General features: G+C 43.2%; 1 protein-coding gene across 1 annotated transcript in view; it reads left to right on the top strand.

Annotated features, from left to right (window-relative positions):
* Positions 1-847: 847 nt before the first annotated feature.
* LOC141147430 (pancreatic secretory granule membrane major glycoprotein GP2-like) overlaps positions 848-24,946 on the top strand; it is a 49,354-nt gene continuing 25,255 nt past the window's right edge. The window contains exons 1-2 of the mRNA XM_073634666.1: positions 848-1,094; positions 9,863-10,651. Of these exons, the coding sequence (XP_073490767.1) occupies positions 848-1,094; positions 9,863-10,651 (1,036 nt within the window). The remainder of the gene's footprint in view (positions 1,095-9,862; positions 10,652-24,946) is intronic.

Here is a 24,946-nt window from a genome sequence, read left to right as displayed (position 1 = left end):
CGCACGCAGCATACACCTCCCTTAGTGGTATAGTATCTGAACGGATCAATATCTGATCCGATCAGATCTATACTAGCGTTCCCTTCAGTTAGAATAACCTCCCAGAGAACACAATTAACCCCTTCACTGCCCCCTAGTGTTAACCCCTTCACTGCCAGTGACATTTTTACAGTAATCAGTGCATTTTTATAGCACTGATCTCTGTATAAATGACAATGGTCCCAAAAATGTGTCAAAATTGTCCGATGTGTCCGCCATAGTGTTGCAGTCATCATAAAAATCACAGATAAGGGGGTGGACTAGTTATACTTAATAAAAATGAATATGAGGAGGAGATGGAAAATATACTTAAAGTGGAGAATACCTATAACAAATTAAAAGGCAATCCCAAACAACAATATGAGAAAAAGTTTAAATCCTATGTGAAAAAGGGAAGAGATATAGGAAATTTGAACAAAAAAGAGGCAAAATATTTGATCCCAGAATCTACAAGAACACCGGTGATATATTATTTGCCAAAAATCCACAAAAGAATTGAGAAACCTGCAGGTAGATCCATTATAAGTGGAATTAATTTAAATTTTTCTAGATTACCAGAATATTTGGATCAATTTTTAAAACCCTTTTTATTAAAAGGGAAATCATACCTCAGGGATAGTGTCCAATTGATTAATGATTATTGAACTTCAAGACGTCACAGGGATTGCAAACTGTCTACTTGCTACTATAGATGTCAACTCATTATATACCAGTATAGTTCAGAAGGATGGTTTAGCAGGGGTTGAGAAGGCATTGCATTAAAACACTGGACTGAGAACAAATTGGCTTTATCCTTGAAGGTTTGAAAATGGCAATGGAAAGCTACTACGTCCAGACCAAGGGTGTGGCCATGGGGGCATGTTATGCCCCCAGCATGGCAAACCTCTTTATGAACATGTGGGAAGAAAAATACATCTACGGAAAAAGACGCCCAGAAATCAAATTCTACAGAAAATATATAGACGATGTAATTATACTGTGGGAAGGGACAACTGAATCCTTCCAAAAATTTCTGAGTGACATAAATCAGAATAAGTACGGGATCTCTTTTACTGGTAATAGTGATCAGCAGCAGATAGATTATTTAGATTTGCAAATTTTTAAAACATTCTTCAAACCGACAGACCGTAATGGTTATATACTGACCACGAGTTGTCATCACCCACGATGGAAAGAAAATGTGCCTAAGGGTCATTTGATGAGACTGCAGAGGAACTGCCATAGTCTAGAAGATTTTGATGAACACGCAAATGTATTAATTAAAAAATTTGAAGATAAGGGTTACCGGAAAGAGACATTGATGACTTGGACGCCACTAGTGGAGTCTTTTTTTTAGGGATGCTGAAGCTTAATTCATACTTAAGCGCAGAATTTTTTAGTTTAATATGAAGGGGGTAAAACCTTCCCAAGGTCAAGTGGTTAATAGGATCAAACCTGCCTAGTCTCTCTGTCCTGCATTGCAGCCTAGTAAAAACATGATGTGCTGCATGTCCGTACAATTTTCCTGGTGTGTCACTGAATAGAGGATCATAACAAATTAAGCTTTGTGACTTGTTTTACCCATGTTTTGCAATTTATATGATGTTGATAGATTTTGCTTTTTGTTTTAAATTGTATAGGATACATACAATACTGTATATATTCTACAGAACACTGGGAATTAGTTCTGGAAGGCAGGTATATTTTGCCAGTATTTGAGTTCTGGTCCATTTAAGAGGGACAGTTTGAAGACAGTATTGAGGACTCAAGGGTTCTCATCCATGCAGGTTGAGGTTTCATGGGGTCATCTGGCTAGAGGGGACTGATTTTCAGTACTCTCTGGATATATAAGTCCTTATTAGGAGGTTTGAAAAGTTTTGGGAGGATAGAACCTCCAAACCCTGATTACAAGGACTCTGATCCTGAAAGGGTTGATCCAGGGCTGGGACAAGGGGTGGGCTGCCCTGGGCAAAATGGTTTATTGCAGGGATTGGGGGTGCCCTAACTCTAACCCTAAGGGAAGAGGGGGCGCAGTTTGGCTTCTTTGCCCTGGGCACTGGGTGACCTTGTCCTGGCACTGGGTTAAGCCACAGGAAAGGGAGTCTTAAAAAGCAGCAGGATGGAATCAGCACCTGTGTCAGTGAGGTCGAGTGGAATGGTTCACAAGCTGTGAGCAAAGGTGAACTCTCTGGAAATGGTGGCATTTGTTGCTGAATTCCTGCAGCCTTTGCAGCACCCTGAGACCAGTGAGAACTCGGGTTGCCACCTCATCCCTTTACACCGAAACACATATTATTTACACGGGTTCTGTGGCTGATTAAGGTGGTAGTTAAACTCACTTAGTGCCTTATCTGCGTTAAATTAGCCTCAGAACCTTTGTAATTAATATGTGTTTGTGTTTAAAGGGATGAGGTGGCAACCCTAGTGAGAACCCTAAACCCAGTGTGGGACCCAGAGTCTGGCAGTGAGCCTGTTGCATTATTTTCTTGATACCAGGACTATGAACTATTTGCTTTACTGTTGCTGAAGAAAGCTCTTTATGTTTGCCTGTTTTGAAAATAAAAAAAACTGTTTGCTTTTATCAACACAGCTGGCTGATGATCCCCAGTTATCTCACATTGATTGTTTTTGGCTGCATTGCCTCTTCTGCTTTCAATGCTTAGTTATTGTCACACCATGTCCAGGATTTGAACCTGCGACCTGGTGTTCGCAGACAGTTTCCTATTGCCTGAACCACCAGGGAACTTGCTCTATGGTAGAATCCTTGTTAGGTTCTACTCCAATAGTTTGGATGTTGGCTCCACCCTGGGACCAGCTGTTGGTAGTCACCTGATCAGTGACCGTATAAATCTTCATTTACCCTTCCTGTCCTTGCTCTAGAATAGGTTCCTGTTTGTGCTAGTTTGGTGGATGCTATTTGTTTCTGGTTGCTCACTTTGCTTGTTCCTGGCTCTGATTCTTGGATTACCCCTTGGATTTACGCTGATCTTCTGGTTGATGACTTTGCTTGTTCCTGACTCTGATTCTTGGATTACCCCTTGGATTTATGCTGTTCTCATTGCAGACCCTGCCTGTTTCCGACACTGCCTTCTGGTTGACCCCTGTGTACTTCTATCTTAGTCCGCTGTCTTGGATTGTCCTTTCACCTACCAGGTTCCTGTCTTCGGCGTCTACTAACCGTGAGTTATTTGCTGGTGGTTCCTTGTTTGGCTGTTTGCATCATCTATTGCGGTTCCTTTTATACTGGTTGCAGGATCTCAACCATCCCTCCACCTGATACTGGGATAACAAGACTACCGGTCAGGAAACCTGAGTGACTATTGGAATCTCCTGGCAGACCTGACAGTTATAACTTTTACAGAAAAAAAAAATCTTTTGGCAAAAACTACCTATTACAAATTAAATTTTGGGTTGGAAATTAATCATATTGGGGTGATGCTGCTGTATGTAAGCTCATCAATTATGTAAAAGCAAAGTAAATGAAGAGACATCCAATTTATTTAATGCCAGAATTAGGTGTCACTAACACTGTCTCTAGGAGTCTTAACGTTCCGAAATTCCACATACAGTCTTGTGTGTGATAATGATGGACCGATAGGAGTAATATTAGGATGGATCCACTATAAAATGATTCCTCCCTAAAAGAAGGCAATCCATAATTGAAGTCTTCTGTTGGTGGATCCCGTTCTGGCCCTTGGCTGCTACCTTTCTGCATAGTGACACAAGAAAGCATTCCCCAAACAGTTGATTCTTGAATTACTATAGAGTAGTGGCTGGTACGAAACGTAATTTCAAGCCTTAAAGTGATTTTAAAGTCTCCTTTTTTTTTTTCTTTCTTTTTACACCTTCAGCCCCGGAAGATTTAGCTGGTCAATAACCAGGCCATTTTTTTGCGATACGGCATTGCGTTGCTTTAACTGACAATTCCACGGTCGTGCGACGCTGTACCCAAACAAAATTTATGTCCTTTTTTTCCCACAAATAGAGATTTTTTTTGGTGGTATTTGATCATCTCTGCAGTTTTTATTTTTTGCGCTATAAACAAAAAATTGTGACAATTTTGAAAAAAACACAATATTTTGTACATTTTGCTATAATAAATATCCCGAATTTTTTTAAAAAAAAGCAAATTTTTTCCTCAGTTTAGGCCAATATGTATTCTTCTACATATTTTTGGTAATAAAAATAGCAATAAGCATATATTGATTAGTTTGTGCAAAAGTTATAGCGTCTACAAAATAGGGGATAGATTTATGGCATTTTTATTATTATTTTTTTTTACTAGTAATGGCGGCGATCTGCAATTTTTATCAGGACTGCAACATTGCGGCAGACACATCGGACACTTTTGACACATTTTTGGGACGATTGACAATTATACAGGGATCAGTAATACCGATTACTGTGTAAATGTCACTGGCAGGGGTGATCAAGGGGTTAACAGTGTTCCCTAGTGTGTGTTCTAACTGTGTGGGGAGGGGACTGACTATAGGAGATGACAGATCGTGATTCCTAGCTAGCTAGTAGGAACTCACAATCCGCCTCTCACCTCCTCACAGAACAGGGATGTGTGTGTTTTGACACACACACATCCCTGTTCTGCCTCTCGTTTCCGCAATCACGCGTGGCTGGCAGTCATCGCGACCACCGGCCATGAGCACCCCCGCAGTGCAGCAGTGCATGCGCGCCTGTTGTCCCGCTTAAAGGAGCCAATGTACAGCTTTGACGGCTCGCGGGATCGTGCCAGTATAATGACAGCGGCTGGTTGGCAAGCGGTTAAAATAACAAACATGTTATACTTACCTGCTCTGTGCAGTGGCTTTGCACAGGGCAGCCCAGATACTCCTGTATGTAATGCTATGGTTGTGTAAGGCCATGGTGATAGTGAACAGGTTGTTATGTCTTTGCATGGTGTACTGGAAGAAATCTGGGAAGATTCAGGGGTTCCTAATCTTCTCTGGGAGCAAGTCCACCCGTCGGAAACAATTTTTCTTTGACTTGAAAGAAATGCACCCTGAGGGACCTCCGCTGGTAATTGTAGTGGCTTTGGTGGATCCAGTCAGTTGTAAGATCTGTAGAAGAAGGTTAGGGACAGCGGTGAGAAAAACATCTTGCATAAAGTGCGGTAGTTGAGTTTGGGTAACAGATTTGGGAATACCACATACGTTAAAGTTATTTCACTGTGATCTATCCTCTAAATCAGCAAGCTTAGATTTGATCCAGTGCAATTCCTCAGAGTGTGCTTCATGAGCATCAACAATCGTAGTAAATGAGGAAGCAAATTTAGACATCAACTCTTCTACCTGATCCGCTCTCTCACAATTCCTCTACTTCAGCTCTACAGTGGTGCAGTCCAGCTAGCAGCTCAATAGGCAGTAAAGCTCTAAGGGAAAGCAACATGTCTAGTAGTGTCATAGATGGGCAGTCCACTGGTGGGAAAGGAGGCAATAGGGTTAGCATGACCAGTGTCCATATTGTGCTGTGAGTGCATCTGTGAGTATACCTTTGTCAGCGAGATGCAGTTGTTGTAGAAATTCCTTTCTGAGGGTTCAGTATTGACAACAGAGGTTTGTGGTCATAAATGTGAACTCCCGACCATAGATGTATGTGTGAAATTTATTGTGGCCCATACAATGGCCAATGCTTCCTTGTCTATCTGGGAGTAGTTTTGCTCTGCTGAGGTTAAACACCTGGAGGCAAAAGAAATGGGGCGCTCCGTGCCATAAGGCGAGGCATCACAAGCCAAGGTGATGTGTTTCTTTAAATCATAGTGGACCAGAACTTGAGAATGACAGAATGAGCTCTTTAGAAAGCCTAAAAGCTTCTTTATATTTGTCTCTCCATATCTATTTAACTCACTCAGAAAGCGATGTACATTAACAATACAACAGGTCTCCATCTAAGTATCATGCAGCTGCTTCCAGTCCCACACACACTCATGACTGACTTCCTGGTACAGCCCCCCCCAGCATGCATCAGGAGAAAGAGGTTAAGGGTCACAGTGATTCCACACAAACATTACAAATTTCTTCATAAATTTAGGCCAATATGTATTTTGCTACATATTTTTGTTAAAAAAAAACACCACTAAGTGTATATTGATTGGTTTGTGCAAAAGTTATCGCCTCTATAAATGAGGGAATATATACTGGAAAATTATTTATCTTTTTTTCTATACTAGTAATGGCGGCGATCAGCGACTTATATGACTGCGATATATTGTGAACTAGTGACACTAATAAAGTGATCAGTGCTAAAAATTTGCACTGTCACTGTCCTAAAGACAGTGCCTGGGAAGGGGTTAAACCTCGAGGGCGATCAAAGGGTTAACTGTGTGTCTAACCGGTGTTTTTGTTGTTACTTTCAGGTGCTTTCACTAAGGGATATACTTTGCAGAGAAATAAAATCCAGCACATCCACACTGCCTTGTTTACATGGGCAGAGCTCTGTCCCGTGTCTCTCCTTGCAGGGGCGTAACTAGAAATCACAGGGCCCCATAACAAAATGTTGTATGCCCCCCTGCAAACAGCCCCCGAACAAAAAAAGGTGGGACTTAAATTAAATAGTGGGCATGGCTTAGAGGACGGGGCTCAAAGGGGGTGTGGTTCGAGTCAGGAAGGAAGGAAGGAATTGACAACAGACCCAGATCCTACACCACAATAGCAATATATGTATTCCAGAAAGTTTAACAATCAACAGATAAAGATACTCCAAACACCTGGTGTTAACGCTTCAATCATCACGGCACCATAGTTGTTATGGTGTCAGGATGATTAAAGCGCATTATTTCTATTATTACATTGTAATATAAAATGAAATAGTTAAATTTACCATAATGCAGAATCAGTGGGAGCCCCGAATGTGTCACGTGACATGTCGCCTGCCACCAGATGCCATCAGGTGTCCTCAGCAGAGTCCATCCTTATATCAGGCATTCCCAGCAGAATCCGTCCTTACATCAGGTGTCCCCAGTAGAGTCCCTCCTTACATCAAGTGCCCCCAGTAGAATCCCTTCTTACATCAGGCATTCCCAGTAGAGTCCCTCCTTACATCAGGTGCCCCCAGTGGAGTCCCTTTCTTACATCAGGCCTTCCCAGTAGAGTCCCTCCTTACATCAGCTGTCCCCAGTTACCAGTGGTGTCACTAGGGTTGGTGTCACCCGGTACAGAAAAACATGGTGTTACCCCCTCCCCATAGTCCTCCCTCAGTACAGACCCTCCTCCATCAGTATAGACCCTCCTCCCTCAGTACAGACCCCCCTGGACAAACCAGCCCCATCTGTACAGACCCCCCAGGACAACTCAACTCCCTCCATCTGTACAGACCCCCTCCAGGAGTACAGACCCCTCAGGACAATTCACCCCCCCAGGAGTACAGACCCCCAGGACAATTACCCCCCTTGAGTACAGACCCCCCAGGAGTACAGACCCCCAGGATAATTCACCCCCTAGGAGTACAGAGCCCCCAGGAGTACAAACCCCCCAGGACAATTCACCCCTCAGGACAATTCAACCCCCCCAGGAGTACAGACCCCCCCAGGAGTACAGACCCCCCAGGACAATTCACCCCTCAGGACAATTCAACCCCCCTAGGAGTACAGACCCCCAGGACAATTCACCCCTCAGGACAATTCAACCCCCCCAGGAGTACAGACCCCCAGTACAATTCACCCCCCAGGAGTACAGACCCCCCCATTCATGCACCTGGGCGTGCAGCCGCCTGGAGAGTTACTTGTTCAGACTGTCACTGACTCTCTGGGCAGCACAGTGTGATAGGAGGCAGCCAGTGAGAGAGACAGCTGAGTCTCAGTAAGGCAGGGATAGCATGGCGCCGGGACCCAGGACTCCCCATCGGGCCTCGGCGCCGCTCAGAACTCACTGTGCTCGTCTCCGCTCCTTTTACAGAACCAGGAGGCGGAGCCTGTGTGGCAAGAGAGCGGCCACCATGGAGCACCATTTCTATTGCAGCCTCTTCCATTGCCACCCGGGCTCCGCCTCTTGGTTCTTCCTTAACTGGTCTTCTGTAAAATGGCGACAGAGACAGAGACAGAAATGACCAGTGCAGCGGACCTCTAGTGGCGGCAAGGGGAATAAAAAAGTTGGCAAGTACAGTATGCATTCCTCATCCTCTCGGGCCCCACTCGGTATTCTTCTACTGTACATATTTTTGGTAAAAAAAGTCACAATAAGCGTACATTGATTGGTTTGCACAAAAGTTTTAGCTTCTACAAAATAGGGGATAGATTTATGGCATTTTTATTTTTAATTTGTTTTTATTAGTAATGGCGGTGATCTGCAATTTTTATGGTGACTGCGACATTATGGCGGACAGATCGGACACTTTGAAACTATTTTGGGACCATTATCATTTATACACCGATCAGTGCTATAAAAATGCACTGATTACTGTGTAAATGACACTGGCAGAGAAGGGGTTAAACACTAGGGGGCAAAAAAGGGGTTAAGTGTGTCCTAGGGAGTGATTCTAACTGTGGGGGGATGGGCTACCACTGACATGACAGTGATCACTGCTCCCGATGAAAGGGAGCGGTGTTCTCTGTCATGTCACAAGGCAGAACGGGGAAATGCCTTGTTTACATCTCCCCGTTCTGCCGCTCCATGACATGATTGCGAGACATCACGGACACTGAGTCCGCGGGACCCTTGGGCACAGTTAAGCTGCACGCCTGCGCCCGCTAGCCCCGCCAATTAAGGGGGACATATAGGTACACCTATTTCCCCACTGTTGTGCCGACGTATATCAGCGTGCAGCGGTCGGCAAGTGGTTAAAGGTGATCCCATGTGACAACCAAGATATCCAAGGGAGGATAACATCCACCACGTGTTTCAAACTACTATGTGGGTGGCCTCTCACCTCTAAGTTTGAGCTACACTATATCCTTATACAGAATACAGAATACTTTATTAATCCCAAATGGGAAATTGGGAAATTTTCGTGACAAATCCACACTCAACAAAGACAACACAAAGATCACAACAATGAACAGAACAAGATACAAAAACACAATAAAATTACCAATAACAGCCATCAGCACCAAATAATGCAAATTAAAACTACACTACAAATAAAACTATCCATACAATTAACATACAACATAGACTAAATAACAGAAAGTCAAACTACCAAATGCAAAAAAAAATACACCAAACCAGAATTAAATCTTCACCTCCAGCCCTCCCAGAGAAGAATTCTATAACTTAATTGCTACAGGCAAAAATGATTTCCTGTGTCGCTCCGTGTTGCATCATAGTTGTAACAATCAGTCACTGATGGTAGTCTACAAACTGACCAGCGTAGTGTGAAGTGGACACTTTCTAGATCAAACAAGCTTGTTAACACACTTCTTCTTAGGTGCTAGGGTCTCTCATATCGCTCCCATTTCTCCAGATATCTCCCATGGCGTAATCATATATAGGCAGAAAGACTCTTTCTCTATACTGTATGTTCGTTTTTATACTTTATTAAAAATTGATAAACAATTTTACACTCACATTTAGTAGGATAAAACAAGCGTAGCAAAGTGCAGTGAATTCCACTATGGAACTTCTAGCCCACCCGTGACACGGAAGTGACATCGCCCAGCTCCCTCTGACGCGTTGCGTCACAGCACATGTGACTTCATCAGGGCCTTCTTCATCACACAAACTTTAACAAGTCAACAATGTGTAGTCAGCAGTGACAGCTCAGAATGATCTATGTACAGCTTTGGTTTGGCATTGATGAATCCAGAAGAAAGCCAGTAAAGACAGGAGAAGATTTTAGGATGGATGTTTTTAGTTCCAGTCCGTTTATTGTTTTTTTTTTCTTCACTTTTTTTCTACAGCTGCAGTAGACTGTTCACAATGTCATCCATATGCTCTATGTGACGGATTCCATTGTTCCTGCAAGGACGGCTTCTTTGGAAATGGATTTGACTGTTCCGACATTGATGAGTGCACCGACTCCCGAACACACAACTGCTCTGTTGGCACTTGTCAGAACACCATTGGCTCTTATATCTGCCTCTGTCCAAGGGGTTACATCCATTCACATGGTTCCTGTGTTCCCTTCAATGAGTGTGAAAATCCTAGTCTACACGGATGTCATCCTGTAGCAAAGTGCATTTACATTATTTTTGGATATACCTGTGTGTGTCCTGATGGATACTACGGGAACGGGTTCTATTGTGAAATTGATGAGTGCCAGAGAGGTGTCTGTGGCTTTGGAATTGAATGTACCAAGTCCCGTGGCTCCTATTCCTGCTCTGATCCTTGTGTAGACCGCACTGTGCTAGATGAACCCTGGAGAAGCACAGACAACACAGTATACTCAATCTCTAGCTATGATAGTTTCAAGAATGGGTGGTATCAGTTTGTTGGTAGTGGAGGTGTTCGTATACCAGAATACTGTGTACCCGAATATAGATGTAAATCAGTCGGCCCAGTGTGGATGAGTGGAACACATCCGGTGATCAGAGATGGCATTGTAAATCGCACTTCTTGTGCCCATTCGTCTCTAGGCTGCTGCTCCAGCTCATTAACTATCCAGGTTAAGGCGTGTCCACAGGGATACTATGTGTACAAATTAATCGGAATTCCAGGCTCCTTGTTGTACTCCTCAACTTATTGTACAGGTAAGTGATGAATTATTTTTTTTCTAGTCATTATACCTATTAAAGTGAAGTTCCAACTGTATATAATTTTTTTTTTAAGATTAATATCTTTGGATTAGAACTCATATATATATATATATTTGCAATCAAAAGATATCTTTTATTATTGTCTCCTGGCATTTTCCATTTTTCTTGTGGGCATGTGAAGCCCACCAGCACTATCTTCCGGGATACGGTGCTGCTGAGCAAATAGCATGCACCACACCCGTTCTCGCGCATGCGCAGTGTGTGTGGCTCACAGCGCCGTCAACTTCTGACATTGCCATCGCAACGAGCGGGGTCGCCGGAAAGTGCCTGCCCCTGTTGTGATGGCAACTGTCATCATCGTGTCACTACCAGTTTCGGAATATCACGATCACGAGTGGCTGCCATCCACACTGAATTATGACACAAAACTCCCAGGAGACAGTGCGCCGCCGGATATGACGGACACATCCGCGGGTGGCAGGAGCCGGAAATTGGATGGAAAACTGCAGTATCTGGGTAAGGAGACAAAAATAAAAATTTACAATGCTTTATCTATATGGTTTAATAATCATTTAGAGAAAAAGTTTTAAAAGTGGGTGGAACTTCGCTTTAAGGTTTAAAAGAGAAGTATAGGAATAGTAAACAAAAAAAAACAAAAAAAACATCATACTAACCTCACCAATCCCAGCTACAGCTGTCTCCCACCAGCTCCACCCCAAGAACTGAGCAATCAAGCACCTCCGATCACTCAGTTCTCCCTTCTGCTCTGAACAGAGAGCTGTTACAAGACTACACACATAGATGGGGAACTTTATTTCTTCTCATATGTTAATCTCACCTAGGTGTGCGTCATGACAAAAATAAAGGCTCATTTCAATTAAATTTTAATGAAGATGTCATCACTGTTTTGTGACAAAATCAAGTTTGAAAAACTCTTCCCATAATCCGTGTTAATGAGACCAATGGAGGAGAACGGCTGTTTCATCATTTTTTGATTTGATAGAAGGTAAAAGGCAGACTTGATGGACTTCCTTGCATATAAGGTTTAAAAATTCCCAATTTTCAGATTCATTGGGTTTCCAAACCAATTCACTCATTCTACAATACATTCCATTGTTTTTTGTTTTATATTTATCTTTCAAAGGATTTTTATTTGGTATATATGAAGGTTACAGAATAGAATGCAAAAAAACTAATTTTGCTCTCTCTATAGAAGACAGGATTGGTATCCATACAATATCTGAATCATAGTTATAATTATTAGGGATGAGCCGAACACCCCCCGGTTCGGTTCGCACCAGAACCTGCGAACGGACCGAAAATTTGCACGAACGTTAGAACCCCATTGACGTCTATGGGACTCGAACGTTCAAAATCAAAAGTGCTCATTTTAAGGTTAATTTGCATGGTATTGTCCTAAAAAGGGTTTGGGGACCCGGGTCCTACCCCAGGGGACATGTATCAATGCAAAAAAAACTTTTAAAAATGGCAGTTTTTTCGGGAGCAGTGATTTTAATGATGCTTAAAGTAAAAAAAAGTGAAATATTCCTTTAAATATGGTACCTGGGGGGTGTCTATAGTATGCCTGTAAAGTGGCGCGTGTTTCCCGTGTTTAGAACAGTCCCTGCACCAAATGTCATTTTTAAAGGAAAAAATCTCATTTAAAACTGCTTGCGGGTTTAATGTCATGTCGGGTCCTGGCAATATGGATGAAAATCAGTGAGACAAACACCATGGGTACCCCCCAGTCCATTACCAGGCCCTTTGGGTCTTGTATGGATATTAAGGGGAACCCCACACCCAAATTAAAATAAGGAAAGGTGTGGGGCCACCAGGCCCTATATACTCTGAACAGCAGTATACAGGCCAGGGGCGGATCCAGAGTCAAGTCTCGGGAGGGGCACTGGCAGAAAACAAGGTGTTGCTTACAGGGCCAGATTAAGAGCAACATGGGCCTGGTGCTAAGGATTTTGGTGGGCCTTTTTATGGAAATAAATAAAATGAAAACACAAACAATTTTTTGTTAAATTTAAATTAAAGAGAGAGAGGGGTGTGAGACAGTGGTTGAGGGGGGGGGGTGATAGCGAGATGGGGGGTTGAAAGAGAGGGGATGAGAGGGAGGGGGGAAAGAGAGAGAAAGGGGGTGAATAAGAGAGAGAGAGAGGGGGTGAGAGAGAGGGGACGAGAGAGAGGGGGTGAGAAAAAGGGGAATAGAGGGTGAAAGAGAGAGAGGGTGGTGGGGGTGAAGGGGGTGAGAGAGAGAACAGGGTGAAAGAGAGGGGATGAGAGAGAGGGGGTGAGGGGGGTGAAAGAGAGAGGGGGGTGGGAGTGAGTGGGTGAGTCTGTGGGAGGCATAGCATAGTACATAACACGGGGGGGGGGGGAATAGCACAGTACATTACATGGTTGGCGCAACACATTACATGGTGGATACATGGATACAGCACATTTAATGGTGGGCAAAGCACAGTACATTACATGGTGGGCACAGCACATTACACGATTGGCACTGCCCAATACAGCACATTACAAGGTAGGCACAGTTCATTATATGGTGGGCACAGCACATGACATGGTTGGTACTCCACAACACAGCACATTGCATGGTGGGCACAACACAGCACATGCACACGGTGGGCACAGGACCTTATATGATGGGCACAGCACATGACATGGTGGGCACTGCACATTACAAGTGGGCACTGCGCATTATATGGTGGGCACAGCACATTATATGGTGGGTACTGCACATGGCATGGGGGGGCACTGCACAGCACATGACAAGGTGGACACTGCATGAGACCACATGACATGGTGGGCACTGCACGACACAGCACATTACATTGTGAGCACAGCAAATTAAATGGTGGACACCACACATGACATGGTGAGCCCTGCACAGTACATTCCATTGTGGGTACTGCGCGGCACATGCCATGGTGGACAATGTACAGCACATTACATGGTGAGTACAGCACATTAGATGGTAGGCACTGCATGGTGCAGCACATGACATGGTGGGCACAACACAGCACATGACATGGTGGGCACAACACAGCACATGACATGATGGGCACAACACAGCACATGACATGGTGGGCACTGCATGGCACAGCACATTACATGGTGGGTACAGCGCATTACATCGTGGGCACTGCATGGCACAGCACATGACGTGGTGGGCACAGCGCATTACATGGTGGGCACTGAATGGCACAGCACATTACATGGTGGGCACAACACATTACATGGTGGGCACTGCATGGCATAGCACATTTCATGGTGGGCAATGCAACTGCACATTACATGTTAGGAACTGCACATGACATGGTGGGCACTGCTGAACAGCACAGCACATTACACAGTGGGCACAACACACTACATGCTGGGCACAACACATGGCAGGGTGGGCACAACACAGCACATGACATGGTGGGAACTGCACATGACATGGTGGGCACTGCATGGCACAGCGCATTACATGATGGGCACTGCACATTACATGGTGGGATCACTGCATGGCACGGCACATGACATGGTGGACACTGCAAATTACATAGCGGGCATTGCAAGGCACAGCACATGACATTGTGGGCACTGCACATTACATGGCGGGCACTGAATGGCACAGCCCATGACATGGTGGGCATTGCACATGACATAGTGGGCACTGGATGGCACATCACATGACATGGTGTGCACTGCACATTACATGGCGGGCACAGTGCATGACATGGTGGGCACTGCATGGCACATCACATGACATGGTGGGCACTGCACATTACATGGTGGGCACTGCATGGCACATCACATGACACAGTGGGCACAACACACTACATGCTGGGCACAACACATGGCAGGGTGGGCACAACACAGCACATGACATGGTGGGAACTGCACATGACATGGTGGGCACTGCATGGCACAGCGCATTACATGATGGGCACTGCACATTACATGGTGGGATCACTGCATGGCACGGCACATGACATGGTGGACACTGCAAATTACATAGCGGGCATTGCAAGGCACAGCACATGACATGGTGGGCACTGCACATTACATGGCGGGCACTGAATGGCACAGCCCATGACATGGTGGGCATTGCACATGACATAGTGGGCACTGGATGGCACATCACATGACATGGTGTGCACTGCACATTACATGGCGGGCACAGTGCATGACATGGCGGGCACTGCATGGCACATCACATGACATGGTGGGCACTGCACATTACATGGTGGGCACTGCATGGCACATCACATGACATGGTGGGCACTGCACATTACATGGTGGACACTGCAAGGCACAGCACATGACATGGTGGGCACTGCAAGGCACAGCACGACATAGGGGGCACTGCACATCACATGAAGGGCAATGCACAGCACATGACATGGTCGGCACAGCACATTACATGGTGGGCACTGCAATGCACAGCACATGACATAGTGGGCACAGCACATTACATGGGGGCACTGCAATGCACATGACATAACATGGTGTGCACAGCACATTACATGGGGGCACTGCAGTGCACAGCACATGACATAGTGGGAACAGCACATTACATGGGGGCACTGCAATGCACATGACATGACATGGTGGGCACAGCACATTACATGGTGGGCACTGCAATGCACAGCACATGACATAGTGGGCACAGCACATTACATGGGGGCACTGCAATGCACATGACATGACATGGTGGGCACAGCACATTACATGGGGGCACTGCATGGCACATCACATGACATGGTGGGCACTGCACATTACATGGTGGACACTGCAAGGCACAGCACATGACATGGTGGGCACTGCAAGGCACAGCACGACATAGGGGGCACTGCACATCACATGAAGGGCAATGCACAGCACATGACATGGTCGGCACAGCACATTACATGGTGGGCACTGCAATGCACAGCACATGACATAGTGGGCACAGCACATTACATGGGGGCACTGCAATGCACATGACATGACATGGTGGGCACAGCACATTACATGGGGGCACTGCATGGCACATCACATGACATGGTGGGCACTGCACATTACATGGTGGACACTGCAAGGCACAGCACATGACATGGTGGGCACTGCAAGGCACAGCACGACATAGGGGGCACTGCACATCACATGAAGGGCAATGCACAGCACATGACATGGTCGGCACAGCACATTACATGGTGGGCACTGCAATGCACAGCACATGACATAGTGTGCACAGCACATTACATGGGGGCACTGCAATGCACAGCACATGACATAGTGGGAACAGCACATTACATGGGGGCACTGCAATGCACATGACATGACATGGTGGGCACAGCACATTACATGGTGGGCACTGCAATGCACAGCACATGACATAGTGGGCACAGCACATTACATGGGGGCACTGCAATGCACATGACATGACATGGTGGGCACAGCACATTACATGGGGGCACTGCATGGCACATCACATGACATGGTGGGCACTGCACATTACATGGTGGACACTGCAAGGCACAGCACATGACATGGTGGGCACTGCAAGGCACAGCACGACATAGGGGGCACTGCACATCACATGAAGGGCAATGCACAGCACATGACATGGTCGGCACAGCACATTACATGGTGGGCACTGCAATGCACAGCACATGACATAGTGGGCACAGCACATTACATGGGGGCACTGCAATGCACATGACATGACATGGTGTGCACAGCACATTACATGGGGGCACTGCAATGCACAGCACATGACATAGTGGGCACAGCACATTACATGGGGGCACTGCAATGCACATGACATGACATGGTGGGCACAGCACATTACATGGTGGGCACTGCAATGCACAGCACATGACATAGTGGGCACAGCACATTACATGGGGGCACTGCAATGCACATGACATGACATGGTGGGCACAGCACATTACATGGGGGCACTGCAATGCACATGACATGACATGGTGGGCACAGCACATTACATGGTGGGCACTGCAATGCACAGCACATGACATAGTGGGCACAGCACATTACATGGGGGCACTGCAATGCACATGACATGACATGGTGGGCACAGCACATTACATGGGGGCACTGCAATGCACAGCACATGACATAGTGAGCACAGCACATTACATGGGGGCACTGCAATGCACATGACATGGTCATGTGCCGCTCATTACATGGGGGCACTGCAAGGCACAGCACAACATAGTGGGCACTGCAATGCACAGCACATGACATGGTGGGCACAAGAGAGCACATTACATGGGGGAAGCAGCAGTCTGTCCCCTAGCACAATAATTACACAACATCTCCCTAACAAATGTACTAACCTTATCATAACAGCATGGGAGATGTCCTTCCTCCCGGGCTCCTGCTGGTTAGGAGAACATCAGCACCCCTCCCCCAGACAGCTCCCAGACACTGAGGATCTGTGTCAGTGTAACAGATGCTGTGATAGGAGTCAGGCATCGGTAGGCATGCTGTTTGCATATGTTAAGGGAAAAGTGGCATGCATAGTGCATACAATCCTCTCACCTCTCTACAGCCAAGGAAGTTCCCCTCCCTCACTCACGCCACGCTGGAGCTGTCCCTGGAGAAGATAGAGGGAGGAGGTGGGTGGAGCCAACATTCACACACTAGGCGTGGAGGAGAAAGAAGTTAAATCCTCCTCCGCTCGCTCCACTCTGAAAGCTGGGACCTCCCTCTCCTCCTCCTTGGCTCAGTCTGACATGACATCACTGGTTGCTACACGCTAGGCGGGCAGGTGTTAGCAACCAGTGAGAGTCCAGGCCAGGAGCGTGGCTGTTCAACAACACTGGCGCTGCTTCTGGTTCTAAACAGTGAGAGAGACACTCGGCAGTCAGTAATATTTCTCGGGGGGAGCAATTGCCCCCCCCTGGATCCGCCCCTGATACAGGCGGTGCAAACAAGACAAGGACTGTAGGTTTGTTGTTAAGTAGAATCTGTTTGTAATTTTGAACGGGTACTTTTTTAACGTGTTTAGCTCCAGCCAAAAAATCTTTTTTAAGCTTTTTGGAAAACATAGGGAAGGGTTATCACCCCTGTGACATTTGCTTTGCTGTCTTTCCTCCTCTTCAGAAGATTTCACCTCACTTTTTGTCCCAATGACAAATGTTTTTTGAAAATGTGGGTTTTTTTGTGAAACAAGGATTGGTGATAAAGCATCAGTGGAAAGGAGAAATGTTTTTCCCATATTAACTCTTACAGGAGAGAATTTCCCTTCCTAGGGGTAGATTTTATCTCACTTCCTGTTGTCTCCTTCCATTTGCAAGTAGGAGTCATTTGTAAGTTAGATGTTTGAAAGTAGGGGCCTGCCCTATATACTCAGCAGAAATTTGGGCCTTAGGTGTTGTTGTGGTCACAACACTGTAAGCCCTCACAGGGCCCAGCTGTGAAATATTAGATCAAGAATTGTAATTACATGCCCCTGTTGAACAGGGGCTGAAAAATTGGACCTTAGGCACTGGTGCTGGTGCCACAACACTGCAACCCCTCACAGATACTCTAGTTGGAACGCAGGAACGAGCCCTGCTGCAAAGTATTGCATCAAAAATTGTAATTACACGCCCCTGTTAAACAGGGGCTGAAAAATTGGGCCTTAGGCACTGGTGACGGCGCCCAGAACCAAAAATGTTCTTACAAGCTATCAGTGTGATCATTGAGGAGGAAGAGGATAATTACTCAGGGATAGTCACTCAGCATCAGCATAAGCAGTCTTTGAAGGGATCTGAGATTTCAAAAAAAAATATTTGGTTACATCAGCATCAGGTGCTTGGTAGCTGGTGGTGATCCAAGACTGATTCATTTTTATGAAGGTCAGTCGATCAACCGAGTCGGTGGATAGACCCACCCTTTGATCGGTTACCACGCCTCCAGCAGCACTGAATGTGCGTTCTGAAAGAACGCTGGATGCAGGACAGGTCAGTAGCTCAATTGCATACTGTGCAAGCTCTGACCAGTGATCCATCCTCAAGACCCAGTAACCCAGAGGATTTTTGGTGGGAAAGGTGTCCAAGTCAGATCCTGCCCCTAGGTATTCCTGCTCCATGTAAAACAGACGCTGGCGATGGTTGCTGGAACCGATCATACCTTGGGGCTGCGGACTAAAAAATTGTCTGAACGCATCGGTCAGACGGCTACCTTCTCCACCGCTTCTTCTTTGACTGACTGAAGTCTCAGCAACACGTTGTCCAGAAACAGGAGTTTGTAACCTCCCAATCTCTGGAAACGCGTTACACAGACCTTTCTGCAAGGCCTCCCGAAGATGTTTCATCCTCTGCTCCCTCTGTGATGGCAAGATAAGGTCCGCAACCTTACCCTTGAAACGTGGATCAAGGAGGGTTGCCAGTCAGTATTGGTCCTTCTCCTTGATATCACGAATACGAGGATCCTTCCGCAGGCTTTGCAGGATCAGGGAGGCCATGCAGCGTAGGTTTGCTGAGGCATTCACAGATTAGGCGGTTCTTGGGCAGGTTAAACTCCTTTTGGAGGTCCGCCAGCCGAGCACTGGCATTATATGACCGGTGGAAATGCACACAGACTTTCCTGGCCTGCCTCAGGACATCCTGTAAGCCCGGGTACCTGCCCGCTGCACCATCAAGTTAAGGACGTGAGCCAAACAGGGCACATGGTTAATATGTCCCTGTAGGTGGGCAGAGAGAAGGTTGGTGCCATTGTCGCAAACCAACATTCCTGCCTTAAGTTGGCGTGGCATCAACCACCTCTGTCCCGCCCCTGCAGAGCTGACAGAACCTCTGCCCCAGTGTGGCTCCTGTCCCTCAAGCACACCAGCTCAAGCACCGCATGGTATCTTTTGGCCTGCGTACATGCGTAGCCCCTTGAACGCCTACGGTGCACCACTGGTTTCCGAGGACAAAGCACAGGAAGAGGCCATGGAGGATGAAGAAGAGGAGGGGGTGGAGGAGAGAGGTGTGTCACAATCATTAGTAGTGGCATTTTGGAGGCGTGGTGGCGGAACAACCTCCAACACTACTGCACCTTGTCCTGCATCCTTCCCAGCTGCCAGCAGAGTCACCCAATGTGCCGTGAAACTTAGGTAACGTCCCTGTCCATGCCTGCTGGACCATGAGTCAGCGGTAATATGCACTTTACCGCTGACCGCCCTGTCCAGCGAGGCATGGACATTGCCTTCCACATGCCGGTAGAGAGTCGGAATCACCTTCCGTGAGAAAAAGTGGCGTTTGGGTACCTGCCACTGAGGAACCGCACATTCCACAAACTCACGGAAGGGGGCAGAGTCTACCAACTGAAAAGGCAGCAGTTGAAGTGCTAGCAATTTTGCCAAGCTAGCATTTAACCGCTGGCATGTGGATGGCTGGGAGCGAACTTCTTTTGGCGGTGCAGCAGCTGGGGCAGGGAAATTTGCCTGGTACAATCTGATGACATGTGTAGGATGAAAAAATTTGTTTAGTTTCGTTTCGTTTCGATTCGTTATTTAACTAAATTCGTTTAGTTAAATTTGTTGCATTCGTTACATTCGTTTTCGGAATTTGTTTCGTTTCGAATTCAAATTCAAAAAAAATTTGACCGCATTCGAAAAAATTCGACCGTATTCGAAAAAATTCGACCATATTCGAAAAAAACTATCATATTCGAAAAAATTCTACCACATTCGAAAAAAACTATCAAATTCGAAAAAATTCTGCCACATTCGAAAAAAACTATCAAATTTGAAAAAATTCTACCACATTCGAAAAAAACTATCAAATTCGAAAAAATTCTACCACATTCAAAAAAAACTATCAAATTCGAAAAAATTCTACCACATTCGAAAAAAACATTAACTGAATTTGAAAAAGTAAACTATATGTAACCATTTTGCGAAATTTGAAATTCGTATAGAATGAAATTGAATTCCAATAGAAAAGATTAGGATAGAATAGAAAATATAAAAGAATAGCATAGAAAAACAATAGAACAGAATAGAAAAAAATATAATATATTTTATTCTAATCTTTTCTATTCGAATTGGAATTCATTCTGTACCAAATTCCAATTTCGGAAGATGGTTATATATATATATTATATTTTTTCTATTCTGTTCCATTATTTTTCTATGCTATTCTTTTCTATTCTATTCTAAACTTTTCTATTCGAATTTTAATTAATTCCATGCGAAATTCGAATTTCGGAAGATGGCTTCTAAAATTAGATTTTCGTATAGAGTGAATTCGAATTTGAATAGAAAAGATTAGAATAGAAAATAATAGAAATCGAATAGACTAGAAAAACAATAGAACAGAAGAGAATAAAATATAATATATATATATTATATTTTTTTCTATTCTGTTTCATTGTTTTTCTAGGCTATTCTTTTTTATTCTATTCTAAACTTTTCTATTCAAACTTGAATTCATTCTATACGAAATTCGAATTTCGGAAGATGGCTTCTGAAATTCGAATTTCGTATAGAATGAATTTGAATTTGAATAGAAAATAATAGTAAAGACTAGACTAGAAAAACAATAGAACAGAACAGAATAAAATATAATATATATATTATATCTTATTCTATTCTGTTCTATTGTTTTTCTAGTCTATTCTTTCTACTCTCTTCTAATCTTTTCTATTCAAATTCAAATTCATTTTATCCGAAATTCGAATTTCGGAAAATGGTTATATAGAAATAGAATGAAATCAAATTCTAATAGAAAAGAATAGAATAGAAAAACAATAGAACAGTAGAACAGAATAGAAAGAAATATTATATTATAAATATTATATATATATATATATATATAAAAAAACCATCTTCCGAAATTGGAATTTGGTACCGAATGAATTTGAATAGAAAAAATTAGAATAGAATATTTTTTTTTCCTATTCTGTTCTATTGTTTTTCTATGCTATTCTTTTATATTAGTTTCTGTTCTATTCTAATCTTTTCTATTTGAATTCATTCTGTACTAAATTCTAATTTCGGAAGATGGTTTTATATATTTTTTTATATATATTTTTTTCTATTCTGTTCTATTGTTTTTCTGTTCTAGTCTTTTCTATTAGAATTCGATTTCATTCTATTTCATTCTTTTTCTGTATAACCATATATATATATATATATATATATATATATATATATATATATATATATATATATATATATATATATATATATATATATATATATATATATATATATATATATATAAAACCATCTTCCGAAATTTGAATTTCTTATCAAATGAATTTGAATTTGAATAGAAAAGATTAGAATAGAGTAGAAGAGAAAAGACTAGAAAAACAATAGAACATAATAGAATAAAATATATATATATATTATATTTTATTCTGTTCTGTTCTATTGTTTGTCTAGTCTATTATCCTCTATTCTAATCTTTTCTATTCAAATACGAATTCATTCTATACGAAATTCCACTTTCAGAAGCCATCTTCCGAAATTCGAATTTCGTATAGAATGAATTCAAATTCGAATAGAAAAGTTTAGAATAGAATATAAACGAATAGCATAGAAAAGCAATAGAAACAGAATAGAAAAAAAAAAATATATATATATATACATATATATATATATATATATATATATATATATATATATATATATATATATATATATATATATATATATATATATATAATATATAATTTTTTTCTATTCTGTTTTTATTGAGATATATATATATATAATTTTTTTCTATTCTGTTTTTATTGATATATATATATATATATATATATATATATATATATATATATATATATATATATATATATATATATATATATATATATATATATAAAACATCTTCCAAAATTCGAATTTCATATATAATATAATATTATATAATATAATATAAAAGATTAGAATAGAATAGAAAATAATAGAAAAGAATAGACTAGAAAAACAATAGAACAGAATAGAAAAAAATATAATATATATATTATATTTTCTTCTATTCTGTTCTATTGTTTTTCTAGTCTTCTTTTCTATTATCTTCTGTTCTAATCTTTTCTATTCAAATTCGAATTCATTCTATACGAAATTCAAACTTCAGAAGCCATGTTCCGAAATTCGAATTTGAATTGAAAAGACTATTATAGAATATAAAATAATAGCAAAGAAAAGCATTAAAAAAATAGAAGAGAATAAAAAAAAAAAAAAAAATATATATATATATATATATATATATATATATATATATATATATATATATATATATATATATATATATATATATATATATTCATTATATTGCTTTATTATTTTATATTCTATCTTATTGGTTTTTTTAGAAAAACTTTTTCTATTTTTTTCAAATTCGATTCGAATATGTTTTTGAATTCGATTCGAATTTGTCTTCGATTCGAATATGTTTTCGAATTCGATTCGAATATGTTTTCGAATTCGTTCCTTTTTTTCGGATTCGTTTAAATTCTTTACTTTTCTAATTCGGAAATTCGGATGCATCCGAATTTCCGAATAATGAAAAATTCCTCCGAATTTCGATTCGGAACGAAACGAAATGCACATGTCTAGTCGGTGTACCGAAAGCAGATTGCCCGCAAGTATTTGGCTGTGACACACCTAATTCTACACCTTCATTCCTCTCAGTGCAGGTCTCAGAGAGGACTGAAGGTCTAGTGGGGTTGGAGATCTCAGCTGATGAGGAGCAAGGAGAGGTCCTCTTTGTTCTTTGGTGTGGGTCTTTTAAATACGCTTGCCAACGAACTGCATGGCAGGTCAACATATGTCTGGTCAAGCATGTGGTACCCAAGTGGGAGATGTTTTGGCCACGCGAGATACGCTTAAGACATATGTTGCAAATAGCAGTGGTGCGATCTGATGCACTCGTCTCAGAAAAGGCCCACACCAAAGAACTTTTTGAATAACGTGCAGAGACAGCAGCGTCCTGCACATGTGGAGCTTTGGGGTGTGATGCAGTCAGTGTGCTACCCTTAGGACTCTGGAGGGCATCCTGCCTCGTTGGTGATGTGCCGCCTCCTCCTCCTCCTCCTCCTCCTCCTTCCTATCAGGCACCCACGTTGATTCAGTGACCTCATCATCCCCTCCCTCCTCATCACTGGAGCAAACCTGGCAGTATGCTGCAGCAGGGGGAGCATGACTGCCAGATTGCTGTCCTTCTTGGGCACCCCCTCTTTCCGTGCTCACGTTACTGCCTTCATCGAGCTCAGTATCATCATCAGAGCCTTCCAAACGCTGGGCATCCTCCTGGAGCATGTACCCAACACTGTGATCAAACAGTTCGAGGGACTCCTCAGGAGGACATGGTGGGGCTGGGGAAGGAGTCACTGATGACATGGAGCCGAGGGAAGAGGCCGCTGCTTTGCCAGACAAAGTACCCTGAGCATGGGTGAGAGAGGATGAGGAGGGTGAGGACGGCTTGGTCATCCACTCAACCAAGTCTTCCGCATGTTGCGGCTCAACACGGCCAGCTGCCGAAACAAAGGCCAAGCGTGTCCCACGGCCACGTGCTGATGAGGATGCACCGTCTCCACGACCAGCACTAGACACAGAGCCTGCTTGCCCTCTTTTATTGGCTTGTGACTGTCTGCCTCTCCTTCTTGGCCTTCCAGACATACTAATGGCCTGTAGCTGCACTAAGCTGGGATATATATATATATATATATATATATATATATATATATACTGATACTGCAGCTAGCAAAATCAACTGCCTGCCTGTAGTATGAGAACACCACCAACCTTCTACAGGTAGCTTTAGCTGAACACTGTGCAGAGCTCGCAAAAAAAAACTTGTAGGTTTAGCTGAACACTGTGAGGAGGACGCACTACACTAACTTGTAGTTTTAGCTGAACACTGTGAGCAGGACGCACTACCCTAACTTGTAGCTTTAGCAGAACACTGTGAGCAGGACGCACTGCACTAACTGTAAATAGTCTAGCTGCCTGACTGTGGTACTAATAGGATCAAAAGAACACCAGTAATTTTCTTCAGGTAGCTGTAAATACTGTAACAAGACAAGCCTGCCTGTCAGTAGGAAGATAACAGGAACGGATCTAGCTGAACTGAATACAGTGTATATATATATATATATATATATATATATATATATATATACAACACCTGAGATGCATATATATATACACAATACATTGTAAGTGCAGCTAACTCACTGACTGTTCTGCCTAATCTATCTAACTCAAATCAAATGACACTGTCTCTCTCTCTCTCTATCTCTCAGCACACCGGAACACACACTACACAGGGCCGCCGTGCAGGCGGCCTTATATAGTGTGGGGCG

Source organism: Aquarana catesbeiana, linkage group LG06 (genome assembly GCF_042186555.1).
Source record: "Aquarana catesbeiana isolate 2022-GZ linkage group LG06, ASM4218655v1, whole genome shotgun sequence".
NCBI lineage: Eukaryota > Metazoa > Chordata > Amphibia > Anura > Ranidae > Aquarana > Aquarana catesbeiana.
The sequence above is the reverse complement of the archived record's forward strand: the minus strand, read 5'-3'. Positions and strand labels throughout refer to the sequence as shown.